Below are 15,250 nucleotides of genomic sequence, written 5' to 3'. Positions count from 1 at the left end.
TGCTGTTGGAGTGCTCACCCCATAAAAGCAGAGGGCTTTAGGGGGAAAAAGAGTTATATGTAATGTCTTAAATAGAACGATGTCCTTATTTTACAGACAAGGATCCAGAGGTCTGAGAGGGGAATGGAAATTAAAGGATTTGTTCAAAGTCATACATCTAATTAAGGGCAAAGTGCCAGGCACAAAATCCAGCCAGACTTTTGACTCATTCTGTCCAGCACCTTGTCTCTGCATTACAATATACTTCTTTTCTTAATTCTCCACCGTTTGAATCTTGAGAAGGAGATGACTAGAGTTCTGCTGATGAAGGTAAAGGAAGAGGTGTTTAATATGAACAAGTCCAGGGGTTCAGATGTAAGCATCTCAAGGACATTTTTGAAGTATCTCCTTCCCTCTTATTCTCCAAGCCTCCACGCAGACACCAATTTAGTCAAGAACCCCAGTTGCAGTAGAAGATCAGCCAGCAGCAGGGTAACTAGAGCCCCTACATAATCCTTTCAAAAATTCCTGTACATAATTGAAGAACCCTTCAAGCCATCAACATTAAAAGAACGTAATTTGAGATAGGCCTTGAGTGGTTCACGGGACACTCTTGGAAAACAACTTTTACAGAAGGTTTATTTCTATGACAAAAACAGAGATGCTACTTCCAAACTATATTTATATATTTACATCTCTATCCCCCTTTCTAAGCTGCTCAAAGCAGGCTGAATCTTTGAATCCCTATGACCCAGCAGAATGGCTGGCATGTCATATATAGTAGAGATCCTATATATAGTTGTTGAATGAATGAGTGAATAATAATTTTAGTCATAATTCTCTTATCAGTTTATTTCTTAACAGAAAAAAAATCCCTAATAAATTGACTTCCAATTATTTTTTTTCCCTGACTTAGACCCTCAATTACTAGCCTTTCTGCCTAGGTTTCCTCTAAGTTAATTGGATCCTTTATCTTGCCCTTATAACTTTTCACAACATACAACACTCTGCAGTTGATTCAAGTTAAAGGAACTGTTTCCAATATTCTTTATTTTGTGAAGAATATTTTGTGAAAAGACAACATAAAGTCACAAAGCTTTGTTGGTAATTTTAATAAAAATTAGTATGTTTATTAAGTAAGATTTATTTCTTGATGGTAAAAGGGATTTTTTTCTCTCTGGAGAACCTCTTTCTCCACTTTCTGGAACTCATGCTTTTTTCATTCCCTTTAAAAGGGGGAAAAATTGCTATTTTCTAGATGTCACCCTGTTCTTTTTCCTTTCACATATTTTAAGAAATTTTGGTTTGACTTTTTCTTGTCACCATGTGTATTTTTCTGTTATGCTTGAACTGGGAACTCTTTAGGACAAAGACTGTCCTCTATTATGGGTAGAGTGATGTTTATTTTTAGTACTAAGTACCTTTTAAAATAATTTTTATTTATTGAAGTAGCACTGACTTACAATCTTATACTGGCTTCAATTATACAACACAGTGATTCAACAGTTCCCCATATTATTAAATCCTCATCCCCACTAGTGCAGTTACTATCTGTCAACATAGGAAGATGTTACAGAATCATTGGCTATATTCTCCATGCTGCACTACCATCCTCATAACTAATTTATATTATGATTGAGTACTCTATACTTTTTAAATCTCTTCTTTTTTTCAGGGAAGCTGCAATAGTCATAGGATAATATTCCTCAAAAGGGTAGATCAAGATATAAGAAATTGAATAGTCTCATAGGATGGAAATATGAAAAAATGCAGTAAAAAGCAGAGGTTAGATGTGAGTTGAGGTCTGAGTCAGTTATTGAAGAGGTCTGGGGTTATAAAAAGAAGCTATGTTATGGGAAAATAAGTCTGTTGGGAGGTTGAGACATTGGGAAGAAAATGAACTTCAGTAAGTGGTTCAAGGTTGGGAAGGATTCAGTGATGGGACAGACATGATTTCTAGTATCCTACAGTGAAGGAGACACAGATGCACACACACTATAAGCAAAGCAGGCCAGGAAAAGGCAATAAAGTGAAAGAGAAAGGACATTCTGGTAAAATTTAAGAAAAATACAATTTTATTCATTGAGGGTAAATGTTACCCAGACTGCCTGACATGCTAACGAATGAAGCTGTCTTACTGGCTCCTAGAAGCCACAAGGGCTAGTATTCCCCAAATCAGAAGCATGCCTTGTTTTGTACATATGTAGGTGTGTTTTTTATTTACTGCTTTACCTAAATTCACAGACATACTATATAGCTTTGTACTTAAGATTTTTTGATTACCATTTAAGCACTGTGAATGTGATTTCTTAAGATACACATTTTTATTAAGCAAATCTCTATCGCTTTTTGAAATATGCCTTGCACTAATGAATCTTGGAAAATTAAAGATTCATACCTAAAAGGAATTCCCATACAGCATATGGCCAGCATGAAGACTTCCCAGTAATACAAAGAAAAAAGCCAAATACTATAGCTAGACTAACAGGTACTAGATCCCTAAAGTTATTATGATGTTAAAAAGATTCAGTTTAGGCTTTTTAATTTGTAATGATAGCACAACATAAAGTCAATAGCTCTCGAGTCTGTCTCTGTTCAATCCAGTGACCACTGATGGTAATGTGGCATATTTCCTGCTAGTTATTCATTGATTAGAAAAAAAAGTGTTTTTTTTCCAGAGACTGGGCAGGAGATAAGACGTCAAGAAGTAATAAGTAGTGAAACGAAAGAGGAGAATGCAAAGGAATCAAAAAGAAAAAACATTAAAGGGTGTTTTGTTTTTCCTTGTGTATGCAGATGGACAGGAAAATTATAGCAGTGATTGCAGATTCCTTTTCACCAAAGACAGAGTGGCCTTGGGGAATAGAGTCTGAGAGAAAATATCCAATGAAAACTGCATTCTCATCCAGGCCCCACCTGGCTTGCAGGATATGTCTTTGGCCAAGGTCGTTTACCCTTTCTGTGCCTTAGTTTCTTTAAATGTTGAAAAAGATTATGGCCTCTTTGATAGTATTTCACAGTCACCCAAAACTGGTCAGGAAAGGTGCTACACGAATACCAAGTAGTACTATTATTATTGAACTGTGTATCCTGTTGGAGTGAGTCATCTGGCTGCAGAGATGCATAAGCAATTCCAAGTGTGGCGGAGGCCCAGAGACACGGAGAAGAGGCCAGTACTCTTAGGTGGTGTTAACGGAGATCTCAGTTGCAGTGAAATCGGCCCCTCTCTATGGTTCAAAGAACAAAAAGGGGGTGGGCGGCTGGGCAGAGGGAACAAGACGAAATAAGCAGAGCAGTTTGATTATATAAAGCGCCTTCTGAAATACTAAGACCAATGCAGGCTTTCCCACTTATAATATGACCTTGGGCAAGTTACTCTGCCCTTAAATTTCATTTCGCATCTGTAAAATGGGCATTATAACGATAGGGCTGTTCTGGGGATTTAAAACTGCGCACCGTTGCCAGGCTCCGTAAAGTTAGCCATTATTGCAATTTAGGGAAGAGAGGGGAAAGTAGAAATCCAGACTGATAACAAGCGAATTTTCTGAAAGCAGTGTGAGAGAAAAAGTCAAGTTTCTATTGCAAAAGACATAATACGAGCTGAGGGGCCTAGGAGGAAGTGAACTTGTTTTCGTCGGGTCCGAGGCCACTCGTATTTCATGGGTCCACGGTACGTAGTCAAACCTTTGATACCTGGCACACAAAACACCAACAGGAAAAGCATTCCTTGTGCTCTAAAACAGCCTTCTATTTGAAAGCGATATGTATTTTTTGGAAAAATCTCTTGACTATCCAATTGCGCTTATGAAACAAAGCTCCGCGGCCGCGTTTCTGCCGCTTCGGAGAGCGATCCGGGGCGCGGGGATCACGCCCGCTGCGAATCGCGCCCCGCGCGGGGACGCCTGCGGGCAAAGCCCTGGGGGTAGGACGCCTTTTTTTTTTTTTTTTTTTTTAATCGATCCCGGAACCTCCGCTCGGGCGGCCGCGGGGTGTGCGGAGGGGCGGCCCGGGCCCGAACCAGCCCGGCGGCGGGGCGGGCGCCGCCCGAGGAGGCAGGGCGCGCGCGGGGGCGCGCCGGGCCGTGGAGGCGCGCTCCGGCCGCGCTCGCTCCGCGCTCCCCGCGCTGCCCGCGCTCGTGCGCTCGCCCGCTCCCTCCCCTTCGGCAGCCGCGGCGGCAGAGAAGGCGGCGGCGGCGGCTGGGGAACAGACATGGCGGCGGACCTGAACCTGGAGTGGATCTGCTCCCTGCCCCGGTCCTGGACTTACGGGATCACCAGGGGCGGCCGCGTCTTCTTCATCAAGTAAAGAGCCGGGGACGGCGCGGGGCCCGGGGAAGCGGGGGGCTGCGGGACGGGGAGGGCGCCCGGGCTGTGCGCGGCAGCCCCGGCCCCTCCCGCGCCCGCTCACGCGCCGCCTCTGCCCCTTCTCTCTCCCCTGCAGCGAGGAGGCGAAGAGCACCACCTGGCTGCACCCCGTCACCGGCGAGGCCGTGGTCACCGGGCACCGGCGGCAGAGCGCAGGTAACGCGGCGCACGGCCGGGCCGATCGGAGGGGGGCTCCGCCGGGCGCCCGCCTCCCGGGAACCTGCCCCGGGAGGCGGCGGGGCGGGGCGGAGGCCGGCGGCGGCCGCCGCAGGTAGAGGAGCGGCGGGGGCCCGGGCCCGGCAGTTGTCCCAAGTGTCCGGACGCCTCTAGCCCCTTCGGCACCCCTTTCGTCAACCCTAGGAGACGGCGCCCCCTCGCCCATCCCAGCCCGGACACCCCCGGCGCCCCTCGGGGGGCCGCCTCCCTTCTGCCTGAAGCCAGGAATCCCGACTTTTTCCTCCCGCTGCCGCGCCTGAAGCCGCCCCCTCCCGTGATTTCACCCCCTTTCAACCCGCCTCCCCTCCCTGCAGCCCGGGACCCTGCCTCTCGCCCGCCGGTAACTTGGCCGCATCCCCCCTCCTCCCGGGAGAGCTGCCTCCCGTCGCGCCGCGTCCGCCTCCTCCTAGGTGGGACTTGTGGGTAGGTGACTGATGAGGAGGAGGAGAGGAGTTTGGGGGCGCCGCGATCCTGGGTGCGGCAGAGAACGGCTCCGGGAACGCTCGGCGCTTCCCCTCCTGCCGCCCCAGCAGCGGCCGGAGCCGGAGGAGGCATTTGCAGCCGCCGTGGCCGGGCCCCCAGATTCAAAGTCCCCGGCGGCGGCTCCGCGGCTGCCCAGACCGCCAGGAGGCGGTGGGCGTGTCCGGGGGTGCCCCGGGGGTGGGCATTCGTGCCCGGAGTGGAGAGGGCCGGCGGGGAAGCAGCTCTCCCTGGTGCCGCGGGTAGCGTGTTTGAGTGCTGAGTCCGAGTTGGGCTGGAGAAGGGCGGACTGCAGCTTCAGTGCTGGTCTGCTTTCTTTTGTCATTCTTTGTTTACATTCGGGAAACTTGTTTGTCTTTGATATGTAACATGTGTTCTCTTACTGGCCTGTGTCTATTTCTGGTAATTGGAAAGGCTTGAGAACAGTTTGTAGCGAAGGTGAGGCCGGCCTCAGCAGCCCTTTGAGCCGCCCTCTGGGGTACTTATCTCTCCAACTCTGAGAATCCTGTGCGTCTCCTAAAGTTGCCATGATACTGAACCGGCCTGCCTGCCTTTTCTGCTAAATTCTGGAGTTCAGTGAAGTGACTAATACCTCCAGATTTGCAAAAAGGTGGAGGAGGAAAGGGAAAGCATGGTGTAGCAAGAATGATGGGGTTACATTTTTTAAGGCATTTTGACTAATCCTCCGTCATGTGGATTTAGGTGCAGTCTTTGACTTGAAAATACCTTTCAGTGTTTTGCATACGTATTTCAACTTGCACGGCGTCTTTGCCTTACGGATAATAGCACGTTTATTTCACAAAAGACAACATGGTATTTAAATTCGTAGTCCGATCATCTTCTGGAATAATTTCATGCTTATTTTGGTTGTGTGTGATATGTATTTATATTTGTCATTGGGTCATTGGGTTTTTTTTTTTATTTCAGAAAGGTATTGATTAAACCCAAGCCACTTGTCATTTGTAATATGTAGCACACAGTTAACATCATTCATCTGAATTATTCCCAAGTTAATTACTTGAAACTTCGTGTCTCTTAAAAGGCTTCAGTAACACACATGTGTAAGTATGTAATGACAGATTTCTTTTCCTCTAATTAAGTACTTAGGAAGTTCTTTCTCATCAGTGACACTTTGTAGGTGGAGGATGGTCTTAAATCGACACAATATGCAGGTGTTGCCTCTTCTGCACAGTTTCTGTTTGTTTTTTTGCCAAGGTAATTTTTTGTTAGTGGGTTTTTTTTTTTGGATTAGAAGGCTTCCCTTTGCTGTTTTGGATGCCAGAGAGTAGTTCTTCTCCAGACTCTGATCATTAAGGTGTATAATCATGTCCCGTAATTACTAATACTGTTGATACTTTTCTGGTGGCTTTAAATTTTAATTGCTCTTTTCCCTAAGATGCTGTGAGTTTTGTTACCAGTCTGGCACTTTTTTGGCTAGAAACCTTAATAAGATTAGAAATAAGTTAGTTAGAAACCTGCTTAATAAATGAAAATAGGTGATTATGAAAATAATAGAATAATCAAAATGGATTGAAACTTATCTTGCTATCCCAGAAGTAATACTGATTGTGAAATACATGTTTTTTAGATTTGCCAACTGGCTGGGAAGAAGCATATACCTTTGAAGGTGCAAGATACTATATAAAGTGAGTTTTTTATAATTATTTTTCCTTGGTAATTCAAATGTGGTGATTAATCTTTAGCTGAATCGTATGTCTAGTTGTGATCATGATTTTTTTAAAGGTGTATCATATCATATGTTGACTTTATCTTTTACATAGTGTTGGAATTTTGAGAGAAAAATGACACTTAGTTTTCTTGTTATTTGCCTGGACATTCATTGATTTGAAATTAGGTCCTTTATGACCACAATTACATTTTTGGTGCTTTTGTATATATTTCTGGGTGACAAGAGCTTTATAGTATTTTGGCTTCAGCATGCTGTCATCTTTTTTTTTTTTAGTGAATTCTGTTTCTGTGTATTTTGACCAGAGCTGTTAATAAGTAGTAAATGTGATGTAGTTAGGTTACAGTTTGATGAACAATGACAGAGCTCACAGTAAAAACAAATACTGAATATTTCGCAAACATCTGTTGAAACATTGTAATTTGCCTGTTTTGCATATATCTAGGTTTTAAAAATGTATCTAAATGGTTTACTTGATGCTTGTGTTTGGATAAAAGGCTTTCAGTAGAGCTTAAGATAGGTGACCAGTCAGTCCTAAACTTTAAGCTGATTTTGTAGAATACTGAATTAATTTCCAGTCAGAGTTAACTTGGACTATGTGGAGACAAATACAATGCTTGAGGTCAGTAGTACATTGGAAAACTTTTTATCCCCCAAGGGAAAATAAAGGTGGTTTTATCTTTTAAATTTTAGAAACTGTTTACTTAAGAGCTTGTTTTTTTTTTTTTTTTGAGAGGACATCTCTCATATTTATTGATCAAATGGTTGTTAACAGTTAACAACAATAAAATTCTGTACAGGGGACTCGAAGCACAATCATTAATCAACCCCAAGCCTAATTCTCAACAGTCTCCAATCTTCTAAGAGCTTGTTTTTATTGTTTTAAAATTTTCTGTTTAATTTTAAGGAACTGAGGTTTGCAAAAGAATGCTTAAACACAAGAATTGGTGGAGATGTCAACAGTTTATTAATAATGGGAGATCCTAGAATGGCATCTTTACTTCTTTAGGCCCAGGAAGGTGTTTCCCAAAGTGACGTTCTTAAGATCATGTCATATTTCCATTAAATTGTAATTATTTGTATAGCTGAAAAACATTTTAGAATGATACCTATTTAAAATGTTAAGTGATATTTATGCTTGGCTTTGAATGTAGAAATAGAGAAAGCAGAAAGAAGATACAGGAATGGAGTAGTTTCATGATGTGGCCCTTCTCTGGCTGTTTTTCAGTTACATCTTTTATTTGGAGGTTGTGCTATACATTGTTAGGTGACCTAAGAAATAGAGGCATGACTGAACTGCAGAGTCACAAAGTATCTTTCTAGTGGTTATTTTCATCCTGAATTAAGTAAGATTGTATTGCTAGGAAAAGGGATGCTTCCTTTTTTGTACATAGAATTGATATTTCTTAAGAAAGACAGCTTTTTGGATGGAGATCATTTGTTTGCCCAATGTAATTTTAACTTCTGTACATTAAAGCTAGCTGATATTATAAGAAAGGAGTAATACTACAATTCTTGGTAATATTTTCATTTTTGTGAATGTGTACATTCTTAGATGAATGTTTATTTGACAGTACAAAATGTTATTCTGTGTGGGCTGAATATGTATGTTTTAATTTAGAATTAAGCTGTTAAACTGAGTTTTCTTTTGTTTTACTAGCCATTTTGATTAGCTTTTCTTCTATGTTGACTTAAACCAAGTAGAATCTTATTTCAGTGTCATACCTGAGTTTCTCAGGAAAATGAGAACAATATTAAGAAAGCTGTAATAATTTTACTTTAATTCTGAAGACATTTTTTAAACTAGTGGGTTTTAATCATGTGGTATTAATTAAGCCAATAATGATGGCCAAAAGAGCAATAATTTATATTATGAAAGTAATTCTAAAATTGAGCACGTTATAGAAGTGTATCACTCATTAAACTCCTTTGTCGTAAAGTAACCATCGACAAATACATGATTTGCTAGATGTTAGGTGCTACTGCTTTTCCTTTCTGATATATCAGAAGGCAGATTTCTTTTAAGATTAGTTATATTCCTGATGTAGGCTGTAATTTCCTAGAAATTTTTCCCTTGTATTGTTATAAGCAACTAAGGATGCTTTATCATTCTAATATGATAGGGGCAATTAAACTTTATAATTTACAAAGTGCTTTCACATATATTTTGTCTGAATCTCGTTTTAATAATGGAAGTAGTCAGAATTACTTTTTTCCATGGTCACATAGTAAAACAACAGAAACATGCCTTTGGAACTTGGAGTTTACAAAGACAGCAAGATAAGAAGCCCAGGAACATGAACTATATTTAGCATGATCAGAGAAGAAACAATTGGAGTCTGAACTAGGAAAGTGATGGATGTTGGTGGATATATTGCTCATTGTTGATTCTTAGATGAAGAAAGGAGGTTATTGATCAGATTTTAAGAAAGAAGGTAATAGAGTGAACAAGGTGGATTTTGTTCACATGGTAAGAGGGAAAAGAGAAAGGCCAGTAAAAGACATGTCAATCCTCTTGATCTTCCCAACCTTCATGTTCCTAGGAGGCTCCCTTAGCAAGAAGGGAGAAAAAAAACCTGTGTTGTCTCTATATTTTTCTGTTTTTAAGTGAGGCGCATTTAACTCTCAAATTGTTTCTCTTTTGAACAGATGGTGGTGGTGGTTTCAAAGGGCAGATTGCCAAAAAGAATTTATCTCGGAGTAATATTTTGGTATTGATTGCATCTCTGTGGTGGTCAGGGAAAAGAAGAGCTTTGGAGTGGGGAAGGGTTGGAAGAGCTGGACTGTGGTCTTGACCTTCTTAAAGATTTGGAGCTCAGTCTTCAAATCTTAAAATTAGGCTGGCTGGAAAAAGCAACTTCTAAATCATATCCCATTTTTAAATTTCTTTGAATCTTACACTCTTCTGGGAATTTTAGAATATTGTACAAAGTAATGAACACCACTGCCAGGAAGAGGTGATGTGAGACATATGGAAAGGTATTTAGCTTTCCTATCCCGCTTAACTATTTTAGCCCCTCTTATTCTTTGTATAACCACAGATAAGTGTGAGGTTTGCCAGAGTTGTAGGTGTTACTTCCTTTCTGTTGCTGCATTTTGTGCTTTGTATACATGCTTTCCCTGAAGAGCTGCATGGAAACTTAGTTAATAGTGCTGCTAATGTCAGCAAAGGACAGAGTTGTGAGTTGTATAGATTTCAGTTGGATAAATCAGTTTACACAAATTTTGAAATTAGTTCTTTAGTAATACTGAGTTAAGTAACAATGTATAATATAGAGAATGCATTTTACTTTAAATCCATTTGGCCATAAAAGTTAATATTTGGAAATTAATTGTTTATTGTAAAGATACATATTTAATTTAAATAATTAATATTTTAAATATTTAATTTTTTTCCTGAGAAAAGCATTTTTCTCTGTACTTAAGCTAGGCAACCTCTTAATTATTTTATTACATATATCTGTTTAAGTACATATACACAAGAGTTTGAATTTGACCTTTGAGTTTCCATATTACCTTTTAATACTTAATTCATGCTATTTATCTTTAAGAAGAATGCTGAGAATTATCAGTGATTTTTATAATTCATAAAGGATAGCTTTAAATATTCAAAAAACAGCCCATAAAGTACAGAAGATTATCTTACATATCTGAGGGGTTGTAAAGCCTTCTGCTTACTCCTTGAAAGCATCGCTTAATGACTGTAATGACAGGTCATGGTAGCTTATAATGGATGTGTCATTGACTATTTTTTTGTGCTTCAGAGTTTTAAGATGGTCAACCTAAAAGTACCAGGTAAATCTTTAGATGGTGCTTTCCAAATAGCGAGAAACTTTGTTCTGATTATTTAAAAGTCATTGTCTTACATGGCAGAATTGGAGATCAGAAAAGGTCTTTGCAAGGTAATAAAGTTATATGTAAATTTTGTGAGGTTAAATTTTCATGTTGTTTTTCCTTAAAATTTTAAGTTCTGAAAGTTGAAGTTTTTCTTAGTTATGCAGAGAGTAGTGTTTGATTTTTGACTAAAGAAGTTTCATTCCAGTATCTGCTATAGCTGGATGGCATATGTGCTTAGAACTTCATGCTAACCTGCAATGAGGGAAGTTCTGGTATGAAATAGTCCTTCAAGATTTGTTGAGGAAAAAGTCTGTTTCTTCATAGATTATCACAATTCTAACTATGACTAAAGATAGGAAAGAGCATAACTGCCGCAAGAATGTTAAAAATCATCATATATATTATGTAGTGTATGTTTTATGTACTATTATAGTATACTACATATGTACTATATTATATATAGTACATAGTATAGTATATATATAGTATAGCATACTATATAGCATGTATGTAATATATATTACATGCTATATAATGGTATATTAGCACTGTAATATTATGATTAGGAATAGTAATATAATGTGCTTTGGAGCAATTTGTGGACGTTATATTTCTTCTACATTCATAACAGAGTTTTGGACCATGATACATAATCCTTAATGTTTGTAAAGCAGTCTATGCTAATTCATTAAGTACAACAAAACTATGAACTATGGTTTCAACCTTCAAAAAGTTTTTAATATAGAGTATAACATGCTCTGTATTGATAGAGGGAGATAATGTTGGGAACGTGGACCTCTTTAGTGCTAGGCACTTCATCATAGCCTGAAATGAATTCAATCTTCTCAATAGCCTTTTGTTATCTTTTCTTTTTCATTTTTTTTCCCCTCCCAGATGATGGAACTGAAGCTTCAAAGGGTTGAGAGGCTATTAGAGGTCATATAGCTTCACTGGGCTAAAACTCCTCTGTACCTAAAGCTCTGCAGGGCAGTGTAAACAGGTCCTTTAATACGTGGCCCTCCATAAGTGGGTTGCTTGGGATCAGAGGTATCATCTTATAGAAACAAGCACAACGGTTACGTTACAAGTTCAACTTACCAACAAAAGCTTGTTTAACCTCCTAAAAAACTTCTGACTAGTATTAAGCTATTAACAGGGACTTGGAATTTGGCCATTCCTTTTCATCCACTCAGGGGTACCTCGTAAATGCCAGGCACTGTTGTAGGTGCTTGGGGATACAAGAGAGACCCTGCCTTCCCAAAACGTGTAGTCTAGTAGGAGAAGCAAACATTAAATAATAGAACGAACATGTAATTTAAAAATGGCAACTTCATAAAGGAAAACTAGAGTGTTCTTGACAGATTAGGAAAGTTTATCATGAGTAACCATGTTTCAGTGATAAAATGCATTTAGAGTTGAAGGCTGGGATGCCAGGACTCCTAGCCATAGTGAAATATCTGGTGGAATCTCATTGTCTTCCTTTTTAGCCCAGGACCCTGCTCAGGAGTAGGACTGCTCAGTCTTCTGTAGTTCCTATGATTCACTTAAAGCCTAGCCTTGGTACTGTAATCGGCTCTGGGAGGTGGTGGCCATTGCAGGGGGAGCCGAGGTGTATCCATGATGTGGCCTCACCCTGTGAAGGCTGTATTAAGAAGATTTTGGAGGGCTAACAGAGGCCCTACAGAGTAAAATCTGTCCCCCATCACATTCTCTCCTTCTTAGCATGTAACAGGATTATGATTAAATATTTAACTGTATAATTAATCATACTTCTTTTAAGCAGCCAGTGATTATCAGTTACCATTGATTTAATAATAGCTTTTCAGGGGGAAAAGTGAGAGACATATCCATAAATAAACCCCTTGATCCTTACTTCAGAACAATGTATTTAAAAAGCAATACAAGCAATACTTGCGTCGGTAGAAGCAAATCAAGTCTTGCTTAAGACCTGTTTGTCCACACTCTGTGTGGCAGATGAGCTTATTGAAGAGCAGTTTCATAGCCTTTCTTACATAGTAGTTCCTCAGTAAGTATTTGTTGATTGATTGAATTTTGATGCTGACATTCAACTTAATCCTGTGCTATTCAGAAACCTTATAATTTGGCTCTTGTGTATTCTCTCCATGTGGCATTTGTTTATCCCAGTATGAATTAGGTGTTTCTCAAGTTTGGTCTATGTGATTCTTCTGAGAGATAGATGGGATCTGCTCAGGATCTGTTTGTCGGACCTGATTCATGACAAAACCAAGATGCAGGGACTTGTGAGGCCTATTGGGAGACAGCCAGAACCCGGCATTTGCCACAGACCGTGGCATAGCCTTTTAGAAACACAGCCATTTCCCAGTTCAGGCTGCTGTGGTCAAGGGAAATACTGAAATCTCTACTGTCATGAATAATATGGGTCAAGTGAGTGTAACCCAAGTCTAACAGTGCTGAAATCAGTGGGCCCTCTAGAAACCTGAGAGAAACAGAAAGTAGTCCTCGTGAGGTACAGATGATAGAAGTTTCAGAGCCATTTGGGGAATTCCTTAGCCACTTGGGAGTAGTCTTTGAACTATTTGGGAATTAATTATTCTCTAAAGTGGCCTGTAACTTCAGAAGCACCCAACTCTTTGAAGGCAAAAACTATGTCCTAATCATCTTTACCTTTCCAGCACCTGGCACATAATGGGAATTAGATGTTTGATTGTAAGAAAAGCAAGTCTTTACCCAAATCTGACCATCCCAGGGCGTTTTTCTGCTGCTGATTTGTCATCTAGTTAAGATTCTTACTGTGGGGTGCATCAGTGACCTAACGCCCTCTAGTAAAAGGGGAGGTAAACCTTTTTTCCATGGTACTTCCAGGAGTGACACAGATGCATTGACACAGACGCATTTTTCAAGGCTTTTTCTCATCCACATTTTTTTTTTTTACTTTAGAAAGCTTCTCTCCACTTAACTAGAAAAATGGTTGCTCTCAGCCCCAAATTGCACACTAGCTTTTTAACCCAAAAGGTAAGGTTTCTTCTCTATTCTCAAATAAAAAAATCTTTACCCAAGCACTTGGATCACTGGTCCACTAGTCTAAAGTCGTTTTCTGTCCTTGGCTACAGGCAACATTATTATTTGCAAACCTTCTGGAAACCACATGGTTTAGAAAGACCCAGTTCACCATAGGAAGTCGGAATGCTTTCAGAGAGGCCTGCTGCTCTTCCCTTGCAATATGGTGCAAAGTGCTGAAAGGCCAGGAAGACTGTGAACCTGAGTATCCACAACTTCTAGAAGTGATAGCATTAATGATCTTTGAGGAAGACTTGTGCCTTAAATTGCAGGCGGAGTAGTTGAGATACACAGCTACTCATATACATTGTATGTGTATATACGCATACAGATGGTTCAGGCTGGGTCCTAGGAAAATGAAGATGAAGTGTTGAATTCTGAGGAAGAAATAACAGAAACCATACTGGACTGGCTGCCTTGAATGAGAGAGAGAGAGGAAGCCAACTCTGATTTACTACAAGTGGCAGTAGATCAAAACCATACCCTCATTTTGTTGTGATAGACCAGGGATTCCCTCTGGTTCTTCTGAAATTACTGGCCACTTCAGAGACTCATTCCCAAATAGTGTCAGTGTGTGAGTAATGCTCCCAAAGCTTACTTGCTACAAACTCCTATAGGTGTTCTACACGGGTCTTTTTTCCCCCATCCCTTCCAATTGACTTAGATTTTTCACACATACTATTTCTTTGGATTGTATGGTCTCAAAAAAAAGGGGAAATTTGCCCCAGAGAGGAGAAATAGTTTTAGTCTTCATACTGAATTAATTCTAGCAGCTTTTGTTGAATTTGATTGAAGGTGCATATAATACCTATTTTACTAAACATTTATTATAAAGCTGTTCTACCTAAATGTAAGACTCAGTAAAATAGGGCAGTATGGCAGTCTTGAAAGGAAATGAGGAACTCCTTGCCCAGTTACAGTACAAAGCAATAGTAGGAGAGTACATGTCAAACTCAGCATTGTTTTTTTTCTCTGTTGAGAACTAATCTGTTTTACTACATTTATTGGGAAAAATTTGTTCCAGGACACCAAATATAACGGCACTTAAAAAAATATTAAAGAAATATCAGGGAATGATTCTAAGTCAACTAATAAGAGTCTGTTTAGTGTGTGTGCTCTTTTCCAATCTGTTGCATAATGTGGGTTTCTTTTCTGATTTTAGAAGTAATGCATAGAAGATAGTCCTGATGTACAGAGAGTTTCTACAAATGTTTCAGTATATATGCACAATTGTATGCATATATATATTTTAAGATTTGGGTGTTATTGCTAATACTGTGTTGAATATTATTTTCATTATATTATGTGTCCTCATGTCAGTGTATATTTAATAGAAGTGTAATCATTCCTCTATGTTCAGGTGGCTGTGTTCCCTACCATTTGCTGTGAGAAAAATCCTTACATATATTCTTATATGCATGTCTGTTTCCTAGACTTGGAATTATTGGTAGAGGATAAGAGCTTTTTAAAAGGCTCATTACTTAACATTTTGCCAAATTGCTCTCTCGGAGATTTATATCAATTTATGTTCTCTGCTATAGGTATATGAAAGTGCATGGAAGTGCCCCCATTTCTCCAAACTGTAATAAATACTCTTGATTGGACAGGTGAAGTTTAAAGGAAACTGTTGGAAACTACACAAATTGGT

The 15,250-nt window shown here is 39.9% G+C and overlaps 2 protein-coding genes across 13 annotated transcripts in view; one reads left to right on the top strand and one right to left on the bottom strand.

Moving 5' to 3' along the window:
* Positions 1-4,725, bottom strand: part of LOC140846593 (uncharacterized) — an 83,627-nt gene extending 78,902 nt beyond the window's left edge. The window contains exon 1 of the mRNA XM_073223547.1: positions 4,246-4,725. Coding sequence (XP_073079648.1) covers positions 4,246-4,725 — 480 coding nt within the window. The remainder of the gene's footprint in view (positions 1-4,245) is intronic.
* The window catches only part of PLEKHA5 (pleckstrin homology domain containing A5), a 215,143-nt gene continuing 203,517 nt past the window's right edge, over positions 3,625-15,250 (top strand). For 2 of the 12 annotated variants that reach the window (XR_012125742.1, XM_073223357.1), the window contains exons 1-3: positions 3,627-4,280; positions 4,420-4,499; positions 6,628-6,685. Coding sequence is in view for 11 of the 12 variants with exons in the window: in XM_073223357.1 (XP_073079458.1) it covers positions 3,742-4,280; positions 4,420-4,499; positions 6,628-6,685 (677 nt within the window). In the remaining variant the exon portion in view is untranslated. Of the gene's footprint in view, positions 4,281-4,419; positions 4,500-6,083; positions 6,101-6,627; positions 6,686-15,250 lie in introns of those variants that run through there. The other 10 variants (XM_073223348.1, XM_037023021.2, XM_037023019.2 and 7 more) reach the window with 8 other exon arrangements.

The sequence above is a fragment of the Manis javanica genome, chromosome 15 (assembly GCF_040802235.1).
Source record: "Manis javanica isolate MJ-LG chromosome 15, MJ_LKY, whole genome shotgun sequence".
NCBI classification, from domain to species: Eukaryota; Metazoa; Chordata; class Mammalia; order Pholidota; family Manidae; genus Manis; species Manis javanica.
This window is presented reverse-complemented; position numbering and strand designations above follow the sequence as displayed.